This window comes from Cherax quadricarinatus, chromosome 38, assembly GCF_038502225.1.
Source record: "Cherax quadricarinatus isolate ZL_2023a chromosome 38, ASM3850222v1, whole genome shotgun sequence".
NCBI lineage: Eukaryota > Metazoa > Arthropoda > Malacostraca > Decapoda > Parastacidae > Cherax > Cherax quadricarinatus.
Window position 1 is genome coordinate 4,082,963 of NC_091329.1, and position 17,271 is coordinate 4,100,233.

The following is a 17,271-nucleotide window of genomic DNA, read 5'->3' on the forward strand; positions in this document are numbered from 1 at the left end:
AGGGCAGTTTTCCTGTCATACTCCATCACACAGGGCAGTTTTCCTGTCATACTCCATCACACAGGGCAGTTTTCCTGTAATACTCCATCACACAGGGCAGTTTTCCTGTCATACTCCATCACACAGGGTAGTTTTCCTGTCATACTCCATCACACAGGGTAGTTTTCCTGTCATACTCCATCACACAGGGTAGTTTTCCTGTCATACTCCATCACACAGGGTAGTTTTCCTGTCCTACTCCATCACACAGGGTAGTTTTCCTGTCATACTCCATCACACAGGGTAGTTTTCCTGTCATACTCCATCACACAGGGTAGTTTTCCTGTCATACTCCATCACACAGGGTAGTTTTCCTGTCATGCCCCACCACAAACGATGGATTTCCTCTTATACTCTATTACAAAGCCTGGCTTTCTTGACGTAAATCATTACACAGAATGGGTTTCCTGTCAGACGCTATTACACATAAATCATATTTTAAATCATACTCCATTACACACCATGGGTTTCTCACATGAAGTAATGAAACCTGTCAGCTTGAGCTATGAGATTTCATTTACAGTGAAGGTAAGTTCGAGCCTGAATGATAGGAACGGGTCTAGAGCTTCACATAAAATGCAGTAATAAGACAATAAGTCTTCATGTGTTTCAGTGCGACAGGTGCCGGAAATTCGCTCAACTAGGGATCCTGAAGACGCCAACCTGCCCTGCCCGGTCGTAGGCTTCTACAACCACCCCAGGAACTGTTCCAGGTTTTATAGGTAGGTCTACACACACACACACACACACACACACACATATATATACTGTATATTATAGTGTTGGCCATACTTGTCAGCATATAAATGAAATCCACATGTAGGCTAAGAATACACAGAAATTAATTTTGTCTGTATGTATAATAGTACACTAAAGGAAGCAGAGCGATGCTGCTGCTGTATTTATAATTATAATTATTATTATTATTATTATTATTATTATTATTATTATTATTATTATTATTATTATTATTTACACTTACACAATTTTACAAGGTAATAGATGCTAATCTACACATGTTAATTTCAAAATCTGGCTCCATCTTTGGTATAATGCTAACTCCCCCCCCCCGAATGTGACCCACAGAAGGTGACTAACACCGAGGTACCTATTTAATGTTAGGTGAACAGGGGGGGGGGAAGTAGGTGTAAGGAAAGTTGCCCATATGTATCACCGTGCCTGGGAATCGTACCCGGGTTCCTTTCGTTGCGAAGTGAACTCGCTGTCCACTTAGCTAATTGTGGTTACAGGGGTCGACTCATAGCTCCTGGTCCCACCTCTTCACTGGTCGCTACTAACAGCCACAGAATTTTTCCGCTCGAGATAGGACCTACGACAAGTGATTACCAGCCAGGTACCTATTTACTACTAGGTGAAGAGAGGCAGTAGGTACAAGATGACTCACTCTACACCTATAACAAACTCTGTATATACCAAGCAAAATAATCTGACGTGAACGTAGTTTGTTACAAAAAAATAACAATTAAATTACCCCCAGCTGTGTTACATATATTAAACTAAATAAATAAATATAATTAACGACCAGACAACTCAAATTGGATTCAGGGAAACTGCCAACTTTTCAACTTTTTTTTATTTTTCAAACATTTTTCATTAAAACAGTTTTCACGAATTTCCAATAGTTAATGTTTATGTAACTATAAATAGCACCAATTGCTTGTCTTCCCCTCCTGCCATTACTCGTTGCTGCCCACCACGTATTTTTACCTATAAAAACATCCACTTTCTTGCATTCATTATATATATATATATATATATATATATATATATATATATATATATATATATATATATATATATATATATATATATATATATATATATATATGTGTGTGTGTGTACTCACCTATTTGTGGTTACAGGGTTCGATTAATAGCTCCTGGCCCCGCCTCTTCACTGGTCGCTACTAGATCACTCCCTGTTCCGTGGGCTTTATCATACCTCTTCTTAAAGCTATTTGTGGATCCTGCCTCCACTACATCACCTTCCAGACTATTCCACTTCCTGACAACTCTGTGACTGAAGAAATACTTCCTAACATCTCCGTGACTCATCTGGGTTTTCAATTTCCAACTGTGACCCCTTGTTGTTGTGTCCCATTTCTAGAACATCTTATCTCTGTCCACCTTGTCGATTCCCCTCAGTATTTTATATGTTGTTATCATGTCCCTCCTGTCCTTCCTGTCCTCCAGTGTCGTCAGGTCAATTTCTCTTAACCTCTCCTCGTAGGACATGCCCCTTAACTCCGGGACTAGTCTCGTTGCAAATCTTTGTACTCTCTCTAATTTCCTGACGTGCTTGCCCAGGTGTGGGTTCCAAACTGGTGCTGCATCCTTCAGTATGGGCCTGACGTACACGGTGTAGATTCTTGAACGACTCCTTACTTAAATATCGGAAAGCTATTCTTAGGTTTGTTAGACGCCCGTTTGCTGCAGCAGTTGTGTGTGTGTGTGTGTGTGTGTGTGTGTGTGTGTGTGTGTGTGTGTGTGTGAGACTGACTTACAATATATGGATGGTATACTAAATTACAGTATGTCTAAATATAATTTTTTTTTAACGTAGACTAATACGTACAAATATTAGATTATGAGCAACTTGAAATCCGTAGAATGATGTATTTGTCTCTAAGTCTCAGATCACCACTCATAAGACACTTCACCACTCATGAGACACTTCACCACTCATGAGACACTTCACCACTCATGAAACACTTCACCACTCATGAAACACTTCACCACTCATGAGACACTTCACTCATGAGACACTTCACTCATGAGACACTTCACCACTCATGAGACAGCTCGTATCATGAGTGGTGAGCTAAAACGAGGTAAAGCTATAGTATTATCCTAGCTGTATTACCGTCATTAATGATGGACAATTAGCTGAGCACAGCTAGATATATTTGTGACGCGTTCACTGGACGGAGGATGGAGCCTCCATCATTACTCTCGCTCAGTGACCTACAAGTGTCCAGGGTTGCACATCAAATATAGTAGTCATGTCTTTGGTGGTAAAAGTCGACGATATCTTATGTTTGGTAATACTAGGGCATTGTTGTGTGGGGATCGTTTTTTCTTGTGTGGTATAAAAGACATACCACTATATGATATGTAAAAAAATACAGGGTGGTATTAGTAAGGCAGAGGAATGCCTCTGTCATATGACCAGCAACTCTACCTAAATAGGTATCTGTCCCCACTGTAATGCGGTGTCAGGTGTAAGCGACTTACGTTTCTGTTAGAGGTGAGTATCTGGTGTAAAGCACGTGTGTATCTATTATGAGGTAATTATCAGGTGTAAAGTACATGTATACCACTATTATGAGGTGAGTGTCAGGTTTACAGCACATGTGTACCACTAACTTGGGTTGTGTTGCAGGTGTGTGGACTTCACTGGGACAGGAAAGTTCTTCGTCCGCTATGTATTCGAGTGCCCCTCCGGCCACACCTTCAGCGTCCAGGCGGCCACCTGCATCCCTAGCATCTGTCGTCGCCAAGGACCCGTCATTACACCTGTCCAGACATCTAATGGTTCACCTGTCCAACTAACTCCCGAAACACCTGTCCAACCACCTCCAGATACACCTGTCCAACCACCTCCAGATACACCTGTCCAACCACCTCCAGATACACAAGTCCAACAATCCCCCGATACACCTCAGCAAACACCTATTGCCTCACCTGTTCAACCACCAACTGCTTCCCCGTTCCAGCCTGACGGCCCTACCTCCACAACCCAGCCCATAACTGAAGCCTCCACGCCAGAGGAATCCATCAATGAGATTTCAGACCAAAATGAACCAACTACAGGCACACCCACTGAGGCTTCTACCACAAGGTCTCCACTCGACGAGGTACAAATCTCAGATTCGTTGACGATATCACACCACAGCAAACTCAGTTCAGTATTCTTAATTATAATTCTGTTTAGACAAACGATAAGTTAAATCATACCGTTTTCTGTAGAGGATTATAAGTTAATTGTATGATAGATTTTTTCGTTATAAACAAATAAATGCCACATTTCAATGTTATCCGTAGTTCATAAATTCTGATCCTATGTATATATTCTGGTGAGACTAGTTCTATGTGTTTGTGTGTGGGTAGTAATTAATAAGTGGTTATAATCATAACCATAATTTTTAAAGAGATGGACCTGTAAGCCAGAGGAAGGCCTCGGTCAGATGACCACAAGCTGACTACGACCCACTTCAGTTAACACTTCGTCCTGTTTCCTGACAAACCTTACCTAACCTTCTCCTGTGTGTGTACTGATAGAAGCAGTGGACGTACCCATTGAGGGTTATATATGTCAGTTTGAGTACACTTAGAGTTTACTTTAATCCCTATACAGGATAAAAGTATTTTTGATTGCTGGAGAACAAGTGACCTGCAGCCTTAATGACTTTCGCGTATCAACTGGCTTTTTATTAAGCACAGATAACCAACCACTTCTTCTCATATTCAAATCAGTGTAATCTACGTAACTATTAAAGCTAAATGAAATAAGGCCACTTTCCAAAAAATTACTTAAAAGTATAGGCTATATATCATCTATAAACTAAACTGAAAATGTCACGATTACAAGTTAGTTATAAGTAGGTAGATAAGTAAGTTTTATTTGAGTCCAACGTGCTTAAGTTAGGCTGTGTAAGACGTCAGGAAACAGGACAAGTGGTTCCTGACGCTGGTCTTAGTCATATGATAACCCACAGCTGTAATTTTAGTCATCTGACCGAGGCCTTCCACTGGCTCACCCCTCCACCACTTAAGAAATTAATATTATTAAGTGTTCTAATGTTTACAGAAACCGCAATATATACAAAATTATAAGATTTTATGGGCTTACGACATGAATACCAGAGCGGCCACGTCAACACTTTATTCTTAAATAACGGAAAAAATCGATTGAAACTTTCACAACTTTGAAGGAATAAGTTAGGGTAAAGAGATAATGTTAATATGCAAGAGAGACTCTTGAGTTTTAAGAAAAGTTGAGGCTAATAAATGATGGAGATCCAGAGGAAATTACGAGAACCACCAGATACAGTAACGTTGTTACCAACGATGATCTACCAGGTACAGTAACGTTGTTACCAACGATGATCTACCAGGTACAGTAACGTTGTTACCAACGATGATCTACCAGGTACAGTAACGTTGTTACCAACGATGATCTACCAGGTACAGTAACGTTGTTACCAACGATGATCTACCAGGCACAGTAACGTTGTTACCAACGATGATCTACCAGATACAGTAACGTTGTTACCAACGATGATCTACCAGGTACAGTAACGTTGTTACCAACGATGATCTACCAGGTACAGTAACGTTGTTACCAACGATGATCTACCAGGTACAGTAACGTTGTTACCAACGATGATCTACCAGGTACAGTAACGTTGTTACCAACGATGATCTACCAGGTACAGTAACGTTGTTACCAACGATGATCTACCAGGTACAGTAACGTTGTTACCAACGATGATCTACCAGGTACAGTAACGTTGTTACCAACGATGATCTACAAGGCACAGTAACGTTGTTACCAACGATGATCTACCAGGCATACAGTAACGTTGTTACCAACGATGATCTACCAGATCGTACCAGATGATACAGTAACGTTGTTACCAACGATGATCTACCAGGTACAGTAACGTTGTTACCAACGATGATCTACCAGATACAATAACGTTGTTACCAACAATGATCTACCAGGTACAGTAACGTTGTTACCAACGATGATCTACCAGATACAGTAACGTTGTTACCAACGATGATCTACCAGGCACAGTAACGTTGTTACCAACGATGATCTACCAGATACAGTAACGTTGTTACCAACGATGATCTACCAGGCACAGTAACGTTGTTACCAACGATGATCTACCAGGCACAGTAACGTTGTTACCAACAATGATCTACCAGATACAGTAACGTTGTTACCAACGATGATCTACCAGGTACAGTAACGTTGTTACCAACGATGATCTATTCAGACATTGTAATCAACTTTTTTTTTATCAGGTCCATAGCCGTCAGAAAATTTAAAACAACCACGAAACCTTGGAGGCACATACAGATTTTTTTTTCTGTGGCACTGGGTTTATGACCAAAAAAAAGTTGAATGGGAAATGCCTCGTCAGATCGAAAATAAATTTACTTGACTTTTTCACATATCGAAGAGTTCAGCTGAACTCTTCTCCAGGCTGATGAGGGACTGACCACCTCAACACTACGTCTTCCAGGGTAATGGACTGATAACATCGTCTTTTCATCTCTACTGCCTCTGCTGTCTCTGTATTTGACTGATAAAGTCTACCGTGTAGTTTAGTTTAATATGTTTATTATGCAGCCCATACCCATCCTGTGGGCGGTAGTCAAAAGATTACAGAGGTACATAATGGGTCCAGGGACTGGGCCTCAAAGTTTTGATAGCTGAGCAAGTTACAGAGGTAATGAATTCACAATTTACAAAGGTAATGAACTCACAATTTACAAAGGTAATGAACAGGAGGCCTGGTCACAGACCGGGCCGCGGGGGCGTTGACCCCCGAAACTCTCTCCAGGTAAACTCCAGGTAAACTCCAGGTAGGTCTAGTCACAATCATGACAAGTTACAAAGGTATTTACAGATTACAGAGGTACACAATGGGTCCAGGGACCGGGCTCCAAAGTTTTGATGGCTGAACTAGGTACAAGGTAATGAACCGTGTAGACGAAACGTTTCAAGAACAAGGATACCCAGCTGCTGCCCCCGTGTCTTGGTGTCCAAGTCGTCGATATTTGATACCATTGTCAACACTGTCGCACTGATCCAGAGAGTGATGCTTGGACCTTCATTAATTAAAACTGTTTGTTGCAAACAAACAAGAAACAAAAGATATCGGTTTTATGACGTCACATAAAACTATAGACGCAGTGATAAATAGATAAATATTTAATATAGGTAACCTCAACAGTATTATATAGTGAGTGATAACTCTGTTACGAAACGTATATTATTGTTTATTATTATTATTATTATTATTATTATTATTATTATTATTATTATTATTATTATATGTGGTTGATTCAGAGTAAGAACCGGTTCAGGCTCGATCATTCATCTGGTAAACGTGCAACACATGCTACTGGCCTGTGCTCATGCAGCTAATTTCAGAAATTTTAGTGTTCGTTACTAAATGTGTGTGTGTGTTACTACACAGGCGTGTAAGCATCAGTACGTGCAGCACGTGACACACTGTAACGTGTATTATCAGTGTGACATCCCGGGTGTGCGTTACGTGTGTCCCGCTGGTACAGTCTTCGACCAGCGTCGCCAAATGTGCAGACTCAGCAGCTATGGTAGGTACCTCAGCTTTGTATGTGTGTGTATTTACCAATATGTAGTTGCTGGGGTCGATTCACAGCTCCTGGCCCCACCTGTGTGTGTGTGCGTGTGTGTGTGTGTTGTGTATGTGTGTACTCACCCCATCTGTTTTTGGTTGCAGGGGTCGAGTCTTAGCTCCTGGCCTCGCTTCTTCGTTGGTCGCTACTAGGTCCACTCTCTCCCTGTGTGTGTGTGTTCAGTTACCTCTTTGTAATTACCAATTTGAGTTTCTTGGGGTTGAGCTTCAACTCTTGGTTCAGTTTCTTATCTTTCGGCTGCCTACAATGGTTGAGCCTTGCCATACCTGTTTATGAACCTATGGTATAGAATCCATCCATGTCTACTCTTTTACGCCTTGTAGTATTTTGTATATTGTGATCACATCTTACTCCTCACTTTTCCAGTAATGTGGGGCCTAATTCCTTCACTCTTTCTCTTTAGTAAGTCATTTCCCTCAACTCAGCCCTAGTCTTGTCGCTCCCTTGTGCACTTTCTCAAGTTTCACTTTGTATTTGAATCAAGGCGACGGGCTGGAGTTTTGAGACTCTATGACCGCGGGTTCAATCCCGGCCGGGGGTATGGTTTGTATTTGAATAGTTGTGGGTTCGACACTGGTGCTGCATACTCAAGAATGAATTACATGTATGGAGTAAAGTGTTTTGAGTGAATCTTTACCTAGATTTACAATGCCACTTTTATGTTTGTAAGCACAGCCAGTGCTCTTTAATTTTCTTCTGTTTATTTTTCCTGTCGAGTGCTGGTGTTTTAATTTTTTTTCTCGGTAATTTATGTCCATGTTTGTTTCTTTTATTGGAACATTTTTTTGAGAAAGAGGGACGATAACCCTTGGTTCTTCTGTAGGTTCTTTGTATATTCATAGGTCGTATTTTACACTGTCTGTAGGCTTCCATTTTCAGCGTGTTGGAATACTTGATGTGCGCCAGAAATGTTTGTTGTTTATTGGGGATTCTCTGATGTGCGCCAGAAGTATTTGCTGCTTATTGGGAATTTGTAAAGTGAGCCAGAAATGTTTGCTGTTTATTGGGGAATGTTTCATGTGCACCAGTAGTATTTGTTGTTGGTTAAGGAATGTTTCATGTGCGCCAGAAGCGTTTTCTGCTTATTAGCGAAAAGTTTGATGCGCGTCAAGTGTTTGCTACTTACTGTGGATAGTTTGTGCGCGCTGAAGCGCTTGTTGCCTGTTAAGGAATGTTTTGCTGCACGCGAGAAGTGTTTGCTGCGTATTGAGTGGATGCTTGATGTGCACCAGAAGTGTTTTCTGCTTATTGGGAATGTTTCATGTATGCCAGAAGTGTTTGCTGCTCGTTGGGCGACTGCTTGATGTGCGCCAGAAGTGTTTGCTGCATGTTGGGTGGCTGCTTGATGTGCGCCAGAAATGTTTGCTGCATGTTGGGTGACTGCTTGATGTGCGCCAGAAATGTTTGCTGCATGCTAGGTGACTGCTTGATGTGTGCGCCAGAAATGTTTGCTGCATGTTGGGTGACTGCTTGATGTGCGCCAGAAATGTTTGCTGCATGTTGGGTGGCTGCTTGATGTGCGCCAGAAATGTTTGCTGCATGTTGGGTGGCTGCTTGATGTGCGCCAGAAATGTTTGCTGCATGTTGGGTGACTGCTTGATGTGCGCCAGAAATGTTTGCTGCATGTTGGGTGACTACTTGATGTGCGTCAAATGTATTCAGTGCGTAGGAAAGATATTTGATGACTATAAGCGCATGTAGTGTTGAGCAGAATAATGATGTATAACAAGGTAAGTATTTTGTGGTGCAGAAATGTGCATATTCAATTCAATTCAATTCAAAGTTTATTCTCTATAAGGATTACAATGCTGAGTTTACAGAATTTGGTTATTGTGTGGTTTACATGTAGTTAAATAATGATTACAGAGTGTACCACTAGAACACCTAGCATGGCTAGGCATTTCGGGCAGACTTAGTTTAATTCTTAATTGTAAAATATTACAAATTATGAGGTAAGTTGGTATTATGGCTAAGTGACTAAATACTAGTTTGTGAGTTTAGCAATGTGAATGCTTTTGTTTTGGCACAGTACATAGTTTCAGTATTGGAGTATCACAGGATTCATTATTTTAAGATTGAGATTAATATTTCTGTTTATGGTCAAATGAGTGAGTGAGTGTAAGTGTGAACCACCAGGTGGTATTCGTGTAGTTAGTTGACGGGGTGTATCAGGGAGATAAGATGTTTTCTAATGGTAGTTTTGAAAGTGATGAATGTGTCTGCAGTTCTAGAGTTCTCAGGTAGGGTGTTCCAGATTTTAGGGCCTTTGACATACATTGAATTTTTGTAAAGGTTTAGTCGGACACGGGGAATGTCGTAGAGATGTTTGTGTCTGGTGTTATGCCTGTGGGTTCTGTCACAACTATCAAGAAAGCGTTTTAGGTCAAGGTTGATATTGGAGTTTAAGGTCCTGTAGATGTAGATTGCACAGTAGTAAGTGTGGATGTACTGAACAGGGAGTAAGTTTAGATCTATGAAGAGTGGGGGGGAGGGTGTTGCCAGGGATGGGATTTAGTGATTATTCTTACTGCAGCTTTTTGTTGGGTTATTATTGGCTTTAGGTGTGTTGCTGCAGTTGATCCCCAAGCACAAATAGCATAGGTGAGGTATGGATAAATAAGTGAGTGGTATAGTGTGAGAAGGGCATTTTGCGGCACGTAGTATCGTATCTTGGAGAGGATCCCAACCGTTTTGGATACTAACATCAACAGTACAGTAGCTGAAACAGTTCACAACAAACTCAGATATTGGAAATATAAGTTCAGAAAATATTACAGCTAAAATAGTATGCATTAGAAACCTCCTCGGACCGCTCTGAAACGTCGAAAAAATCAGTAAAAAAATTTTCTTACTTTTTTCTAAATAAATTAGGTCCAGGAAGGATGGAAAAGTGGTTTGCTTTCACTTACGATCTGTAAGTTGTGAATGTGGATATTATAAAAGTAATATTCTCTTCAACTCTCCCTTTCCTTGTGCAGACGAAGGCTTGTGCATGGGGAAGGCCATCTTACCAGTCAACTTACTGCGGACGGAGCTGGTGGATGGACACTTGCAGCTGCCAGATTCCTTCCAGTTACCTCTCCTGGCTCCTCCCAGCATGATCCAAGGTGCTCAGGGAGGCTTCCTTCGTAGCACCTCCAGCAGCGACTTCACAGTGCCAGTGTCGCTATATCAAGACAATGTCCCCTCAAGCCTCAATACTTCCCCAGGCTTCATTGCCCCTTCAGTCTTAAACAACGCCCCAGGCTTCCATACCTCTCCAAGCTTCAACAATGTCCCGAACTTCAATAACCTCCCAAGCTTCAACAGTTTCCCAAGCTTCAACGACCCTCAAAGATTCAGTAACCCCCTAAGCATCAATAACCCCCAAAGCTTCAACACCCCATCAAGCTTCAACAACCCCCCAAGCTTCAACGCCTTCCATTCCCCCTACCACAGCCCCTATACCTTCTTCGTCCCCTACAACACACTACAGTGATCTTCGCAAAAGTTTATCTCCACACAGTGCTTCGCGATTCGAGAAATTCTTACCACACACCCTTTCTTCATATCAACCCTGATAACCTCTCTCCCTCTAGGCGCCATATAACCAGTACCGACTTCCCGTTTCTCCATGAATATAATAACCATAAAAATCCAGACATTGTTGCACATTCACATCACAATGTTATTATGTAAGGCTTATAGTCAAAGTTTGCTGACTTTGCTTACTCAACAATGATTATTTTACCACACCAGCCCAACATACATTTATTTTTGTTATGACTTGTTGAGTACTAAAGACATGTGAATTAAGCAGTATTAAGATATTATTAATAATATTAATAATATTATTAGCTAATATTACCGAAGACGTTGTGAACTAAACAATGCTATATTGTTTTTGTCCTTACACGTTCAGGTCAGGCTAACAAAACAGTTTTGTTGTTAATTAAGAATTTGCAATTACACAAAATATCGTAACCATATCTCCCAATGCCTAAAAAAAATCAGACATAATTTGTTTTTCAGGTAGTTTACTTTGGCTGCTATGGGTGAAAAAAGTATGTAAATTTTTCAGAAAGCGGTAAATTCGTGTAGGTTTACCGCGCTGCATTCACTTCACTGTTGTTAATACATTTTCCTTCGAGGGGGAAAAGTAGTGTCTTGATGTTAATGAAGGACTCCTGATCCGAGGAACGGGCGCCACTCTTCCCTGAATCAAATTTAATTACCCCCACTTTCCAGGCGCCTTAAGTTATGCTGTTTTTATATTTTTACTTCGTTAGATTCAGTTATAATCACTTTTTAGGCGGGAAATAGTGATTTAACTGATGACTATAATTTTTGTCAGCACTAAATATTGTTTTTATTTACATAAAGCTAATACATATTAATTATAATAGGTTAATTGAAACTCACATTTCAACATTGTTCTTTAATGATATGTTAAGGCTTTCAAGTATTTTAAGGGCTTTCAGGTATTTTAAGGGATTTCAGGTATTTTAAGGGTTTTCAGGTATTTTAAGGGGGAGCAGATATGAGCATTGTGCATTGATGGGTTCCTGGTTATATATTGCTAATACGAGGGACATGTTGGAGTATGTTTGTGGATATGATGTGGTCAAACCACGTCTCCTAGTGACAAGCTACCCTAATGAGGGGTATGTTGGGAGTCTGTGTGGTCAGACCACGTCTCCTAGTGACAAGCTAACCTAACGAGGAACCTAACCACTCTAAAACTTTGGGTTTATAAATATTTTTCAAACAATGAAAGAAGAAGAAGTACAAAAATTATGCCGTCCTAACTAATAAGCATCATTATATATGAAAATAAAGGCTATTATTTCCCTTACGTCAGTAGTCTCACTCCGCCACCAACACCCTTTACTGTAGGCCTGCGCTATGTTGAAGGCCTACTGCACCAGGTCTATAGCGTTACTGTAGACCTGCACTATAATGAAGGCATACGGCACTACTGTAGGCCTATTGCACTATACTGAAGGCCTACGGAACTACTGTAGGCCTATTGCACTATACTGAAGGCCTACGGAACTACTGTAGGTCTACTGTACTCTTCTGTAGCTCTGCATCTTGCTTTAGGTCAGCTGCATTGTACTGTAAGCCTATTGCATTATATACTGTAACTGTAGGCCTACTGCATTGCACTTTAGGCCTGCATTATTGTATACCGACTATTTATTGTAGTTATATTTGATCAAATATTTTGGGTCTGTTACACCCTGTACTGTAGGCCTCCTTACATCTTTATTATAGTCTTATACATAACACTTCAGTAGACCTACCGCATCTATTGTAGGCCTACTGTACACTACTGGAGGTCTACTGCACCCAAAACCCTTCCCTCACTCCTTATAACGTCACCGCCGCATATACGCGTTTTTTTGGTGACGTCACATCGAGAAAACAGCATCTGCTATAACTTGTAGTTATTCTTATAATTCTACACTGCATCTCGCCTATAATTACTGATTAATCTAAGCTAATAACACAACTGTCGTCATTTACATTTCGAGGGCGCCACACTTCATAAGTTACCCTTTCCAAGACGACACGTATTTTGAAGTTATTAAAAACATATGTCGAGCCTCTTCCTTCTGGGACTCGAACACAAAATTTTCAACACCTGCAAGGTGGCACTATTGTCCTACCCAGCACCTGCAAAAATGCCTTAAACACATGTCGCATTATCACCCGTTGGTTGCCAACGCTTGTTTCACGTGACTTGGAAGATTTTGTATCTGATACCTGCAAGACGATAATAAACACCTGTCATGGCCACCGTGATAGCAACAGCATATGTACATTCTCCACCTCGTTTACGACAACAGACTAGGTTAAATAGATGAATACATAAATAGACAGTTAATAGATCAACGTCCCTACGCGGCGTTGAAGAGGATTGACAGATGAATCTCTGGACAGACAGGTAATAGCCATAGTTTATCTATTCAGCCATATGTAGACTAAGACAGATTTTTGTTTTTTTTTAGTGGAGGGCTTTTATTATGAGTGTCCTGTCACTAAGTCAGGGAACTCCCGTCCCGTCACTTAAACAGCCGGTAAACCCTCTCCCTGTCACTCAAACAGCCAGGGAACTACTTTTCCGTCAATTTTAAACAGCAGACAGACTCTCGACCTGTTTCTCGAACATTTGTTTAACCCTCGCCCAGTTACTGCAACTGCCGTAAAACCTTGGCGACACCGTTACTCATAAAGATGTCTAAAACCCGTACTGTCACTCAGCCGTGGAATTTCAGCTCCATCACTCAAACATTTATTACGGACCCCCGTACCCTCACTCAAAGAGCCGTGGAACTCTGCCCCATTAACTCAAACAGCCGCTGAGTTCCTGTTCTTGTTGCTGCCGAAATGCTTCATTAACCAGTTGGGTCCTTTACTCCGCGGCGGCGCCGAGATCACCGTCGTCACACTGTCCTTACTCGACGCCGACGACGATGACGAAGACGATGACGAAGACTTTGAGGATAAACCTGTGAGTCGTCGGTTCTGGATAAATGTGTGCGGGGAAGATTTATCTCTCGGCCTTGTGGTGAGCTGAGCAGTGTCGGTGTTTACCTGGACTGGTTCTCCTGCTCGCCTCATTCCTTCTTCCTTGGTGTTTTTTATTTTCATATTGTGCTTCCTCAGAGGTGATCTCATCACCGCTGAAAAGTTGGGTAGGAATGACTTCTTGGAGGGCGTTTGAGGGGGAGCAGGAGCTGGAGAGGGCTTCCACTTGAGGTCTGGCCGAGGGGCAGACTCCCACTTGAGGTCGTGTGGTGCGATGGGTTCACAAACCGACTTCCTGGAAGTGTTGGAACAGCGGGACGGGGTGGGCGAGCCAGGTCGAGATTCACACGGAGAGGATGAGGTGTAGTACATACCTAAAAAGAGCAAAATGTCCACTTTAAGGAAGCAAAGTCGAGGAACTACATAAAAAATGTATATATGATAATGCAACGATTAAATAATTTTCCGCTTTTAGTGGCTAAAGGATGTAATTTACGAATACTGTTGGTTAGTGACATATGTAATTATTATTATTATTATTATTATTATTATTATTATTATTATTATTATTATTATTATTATTATTATTATTATCGTACTGTATGTGAACCTCTAAACGGGAAAGGTCATGTGCAATGTACTCACTGTGTCGCGGCGTCCTGGGTGGGGTGACGTCGGGCAGGAGGTGGTGCCAGGGGTTGAAAACTCCAGGGCCCACGTGACTGAGGGAGGAGGTAGAGCGGGGAAGGGGTGGCATGTGGCGGCTGAGGGGTGATGGTACTACCGTGGACTCCTCAGAGTTCGTGTAGGTCCAGGTGCCGGAGTCCATGGAAGCGTCTCTGCTAGAGAGGGGTGCAGGTCGCAGGGAGGGAGAATGTTGAGGGTTACTTTGAGCCGATTCTGCCCAAGGTTGCCGTTTTTTCACGCTGTTAGAAAGCTCAGGTTCACTGGAGTAATCCAGAGGAAGCGTATCATGATCATGACAGTTTCTTGGAAAATCTGGAAATTCAGGTTGACTGGAAATCCAGTCTGATCTACGATAAGGCAATCCGTATTTCTTTAGACTCTCCTGGATATTCCCAAAATGATCATAAATGTGAGACTTGACGTAAGCAGAGTACTGCTTGAAAGTCGCGTCTTCCAGTGACTTGGGACACCTAACCTGCGCCAGCAGCACCTCGGGGTCATAACAAAACCTTGAAGACGGGCAATTAGGAAGTCTTGAATGATGATTGTTTACTGGGTTGTCAGTCATTCTGCTTTTGTTTATTAGCCTTTCTTCAGCCTCATTCTTCGCCTGCCAGTGGTCCCAATATGTCTCCTTGAAATCCATACAACTCTCATTGTAGTGGGATCCTTCGTTACGAACTTCCCTGTTAAGGAGAGATTCAAGCAAATCAATCTCCAGATAATCTGAAACGTCTGAGGCTTGTGAAAGTCTTTTCTCCAGAAAAGTGGGCCCTCGGAGAGACCTGACGGGGCTGCTGCCGTAGCCGTATACCAGTGGCCGCTTTAGTGTCTCCATAGGCTTCACGTCGCAGTCAATTTCTATAAAATCATTTTCGTCATCCTCGTTTATTGTAGGTGTTGCGGTAATTAATTTTTTGCAGAGAGTGTCATCAGGCTGACACTCTAATATAGTGCGAAGGTCGGAATCAAGGGTCATGTTCCCTTCACTAATGTGACTATTAGTCCCATCCTCTGGGGAGTCAAAATTATCTTTCTCGTAATACTTTTCATCAAATCGTACACTGCTGCTGCTGGCAGACAATGAGCGTGGACCAGACCCAGTGTTTTCTGTAGCTGCTTCAGTGCTTCCATGAGACTTGTTGTCTAGAAGAGAGGCTGTCTCATCTTGTTTTAATGTCTCTTCTTCGTAATCTATGTTACTCTCAGAAAAGCCAAGATCATCCGATTTATTATTTGCAGAGCTTTCTACCCTCAATCCATTTACACTAAGCTCTTCACAATTTACAGTCAAGTCCAGGGACAGTATATAAACAGAAGTTACATCTAAATCGGCCTCAGAAGGAGCAACGTGTAGGGTGTCTAAAGACGAGTTTGGTTGGTGAACGAGTTCTGGGGGCAGAGGGGGAAGTACTGGCGAAATGGCAGAGTTCCTGTGGGTCGTCTCCTCTCCTCTAAAGTCGTTAGACAAGATCTGGAAGCAAGTTTCCGTTTCAGAGGACACTGTCGGTAGCTGGGGTCTTTGCCCTTGCTTGGTGGCAGTGTTATGTAGCGAAGATCGTGTTTCCTGTTGGCGACTATTAGTTACATCCTGTGAGTATACCTCTTGTTTTTGGGCAACTTGTGATTGTATCTTTTTGTGGCCAACAGTGAGAGCTTGTTGCCGGGCTTCCTGTTTTAGGCAAACAATAGGAGCTTGTGGTTGTGTCTCCTGCTTAAAACCAACAGTAAGAGCTTGTAACCGGTTCTTCTGTTTGGAGTCAACAGTAGGACTTTGAGATTTTGTCTCCTTTTCGGAGGCAACAGTAAGTGCTTGTGATCGGGCCTCCTGTTTGGGGCCCACGTCAGGAATCTGTGAGAGTTTCCCCTCTTTGGAGAAACAAGTAGACGTCCGCAAAGGTGTTTCCTGTTTAATTTGTCCGAGCGCAGACAGAGGGAGCCAGGGCGTGTTGGGGCTTGGAGCCGGAGGTTGGTTGGTGGTGGGGTGGACGTGGGTTTGGGCTCTCAGGTGGGCGTGGGCGTGTAGCTGCGGCAAACTCTGGTATTGGTAAGGCACCTTGCTGCAGTTCACCTCATCTGCCAGAAACACAGAGAATATTAACGTCCTGCCTCACCCTAAATTCAACAGTACTTGCAAGGAAGTCTACCAACTCTTAGATCACAACATCGCAGGAACTGATACAAACCATGATGGATGATATTTGGCAAAATCTTTATAAAGAGAGAATTTTCATAAAATATTTCTTTAATAGAAAAACACAAATATAGCTTAATCCAGTGTATTTAAATGTCATTCATTTTGAAAACTGGACAAACTTGCTGAACCCTGAAAGAAAACATGAGGTATGTGTGTTTGTGTACTCTCAATTGTTTGTGTCTGTGTACTCTCAACTGTATACTGTGTACTCTCAATTGTTTGTGTCTGTGTACTCTCAACTGTATACTGTGTACTCTCAATTGTTTGTGTATCTTCAGTTGCTTGTATGTTTGTGTACTCTCAACTGTTTGTGTACTATGTACTCTCAGCTGAGTGTGTGTACTCGCCCATATGTAACTGCAGGGGTCAAATCTCAGCTCCTGACCCCGCCTCTCA

General features: G+C 41.9%; 2 protein-coding genes across 2 annotated transcripts in view; one reads left to right on the top strand and one right to left on the bottom strand.

The window, feature by feature from the left end:
• LOC128692977 (uncharacterized) overlaps positions 1 to 12,312 on the top strand; it is a 41,269-nt gene extending 28,957 nt beyond the window's left edge. The window contains exons 3-6 of the mRNA XM_053782391.2: positions 653 to 761; positions 3,442 to 3,916; positions 7,277 to 7,415; positions 10,457 to 12,312. Coding sequence (XP_053638366.1) covers positions 653 to 761; positions 3,442 to 3,916; positions 7,277 to 7,415; positions 10,457 to 10,956 — 1,223 coding nt within the window. The 3' untranslated portion in view covers positions 10,957 to 12,312. The remainder of the gene's footprint in view (positions 1 to 652; positions 762 to 3,441; positions 3,917 to 7,276; positions 7,416 to 10,456) is intronic.
• The window catches only part of LOC128692976 (uncharacterized), a 58,752-nt gene continuing 53,361 nt past the window's right edge, over positions 11,881 to 17,271 (bottom strand). The window contains exons 3-4 of the mRNA XM_053782390.2: positions 14,637 to 16,754; positions 11,881 to 14,365 (exon numbers count right to left, since the gene is read on the bottom strand). Of these exons, the coding sequence (XP_053638365.2) occupies positions 13,812 to 14,365; positions 14,637 to 16,754 (2,672 nt within the window). The 3' untranslated portion in view covers positions 11,881 to 13,811. The remainder of the gene's footprint in view (positions 14,366 to 14,636; positions 16,755 to 17,271) is intronic.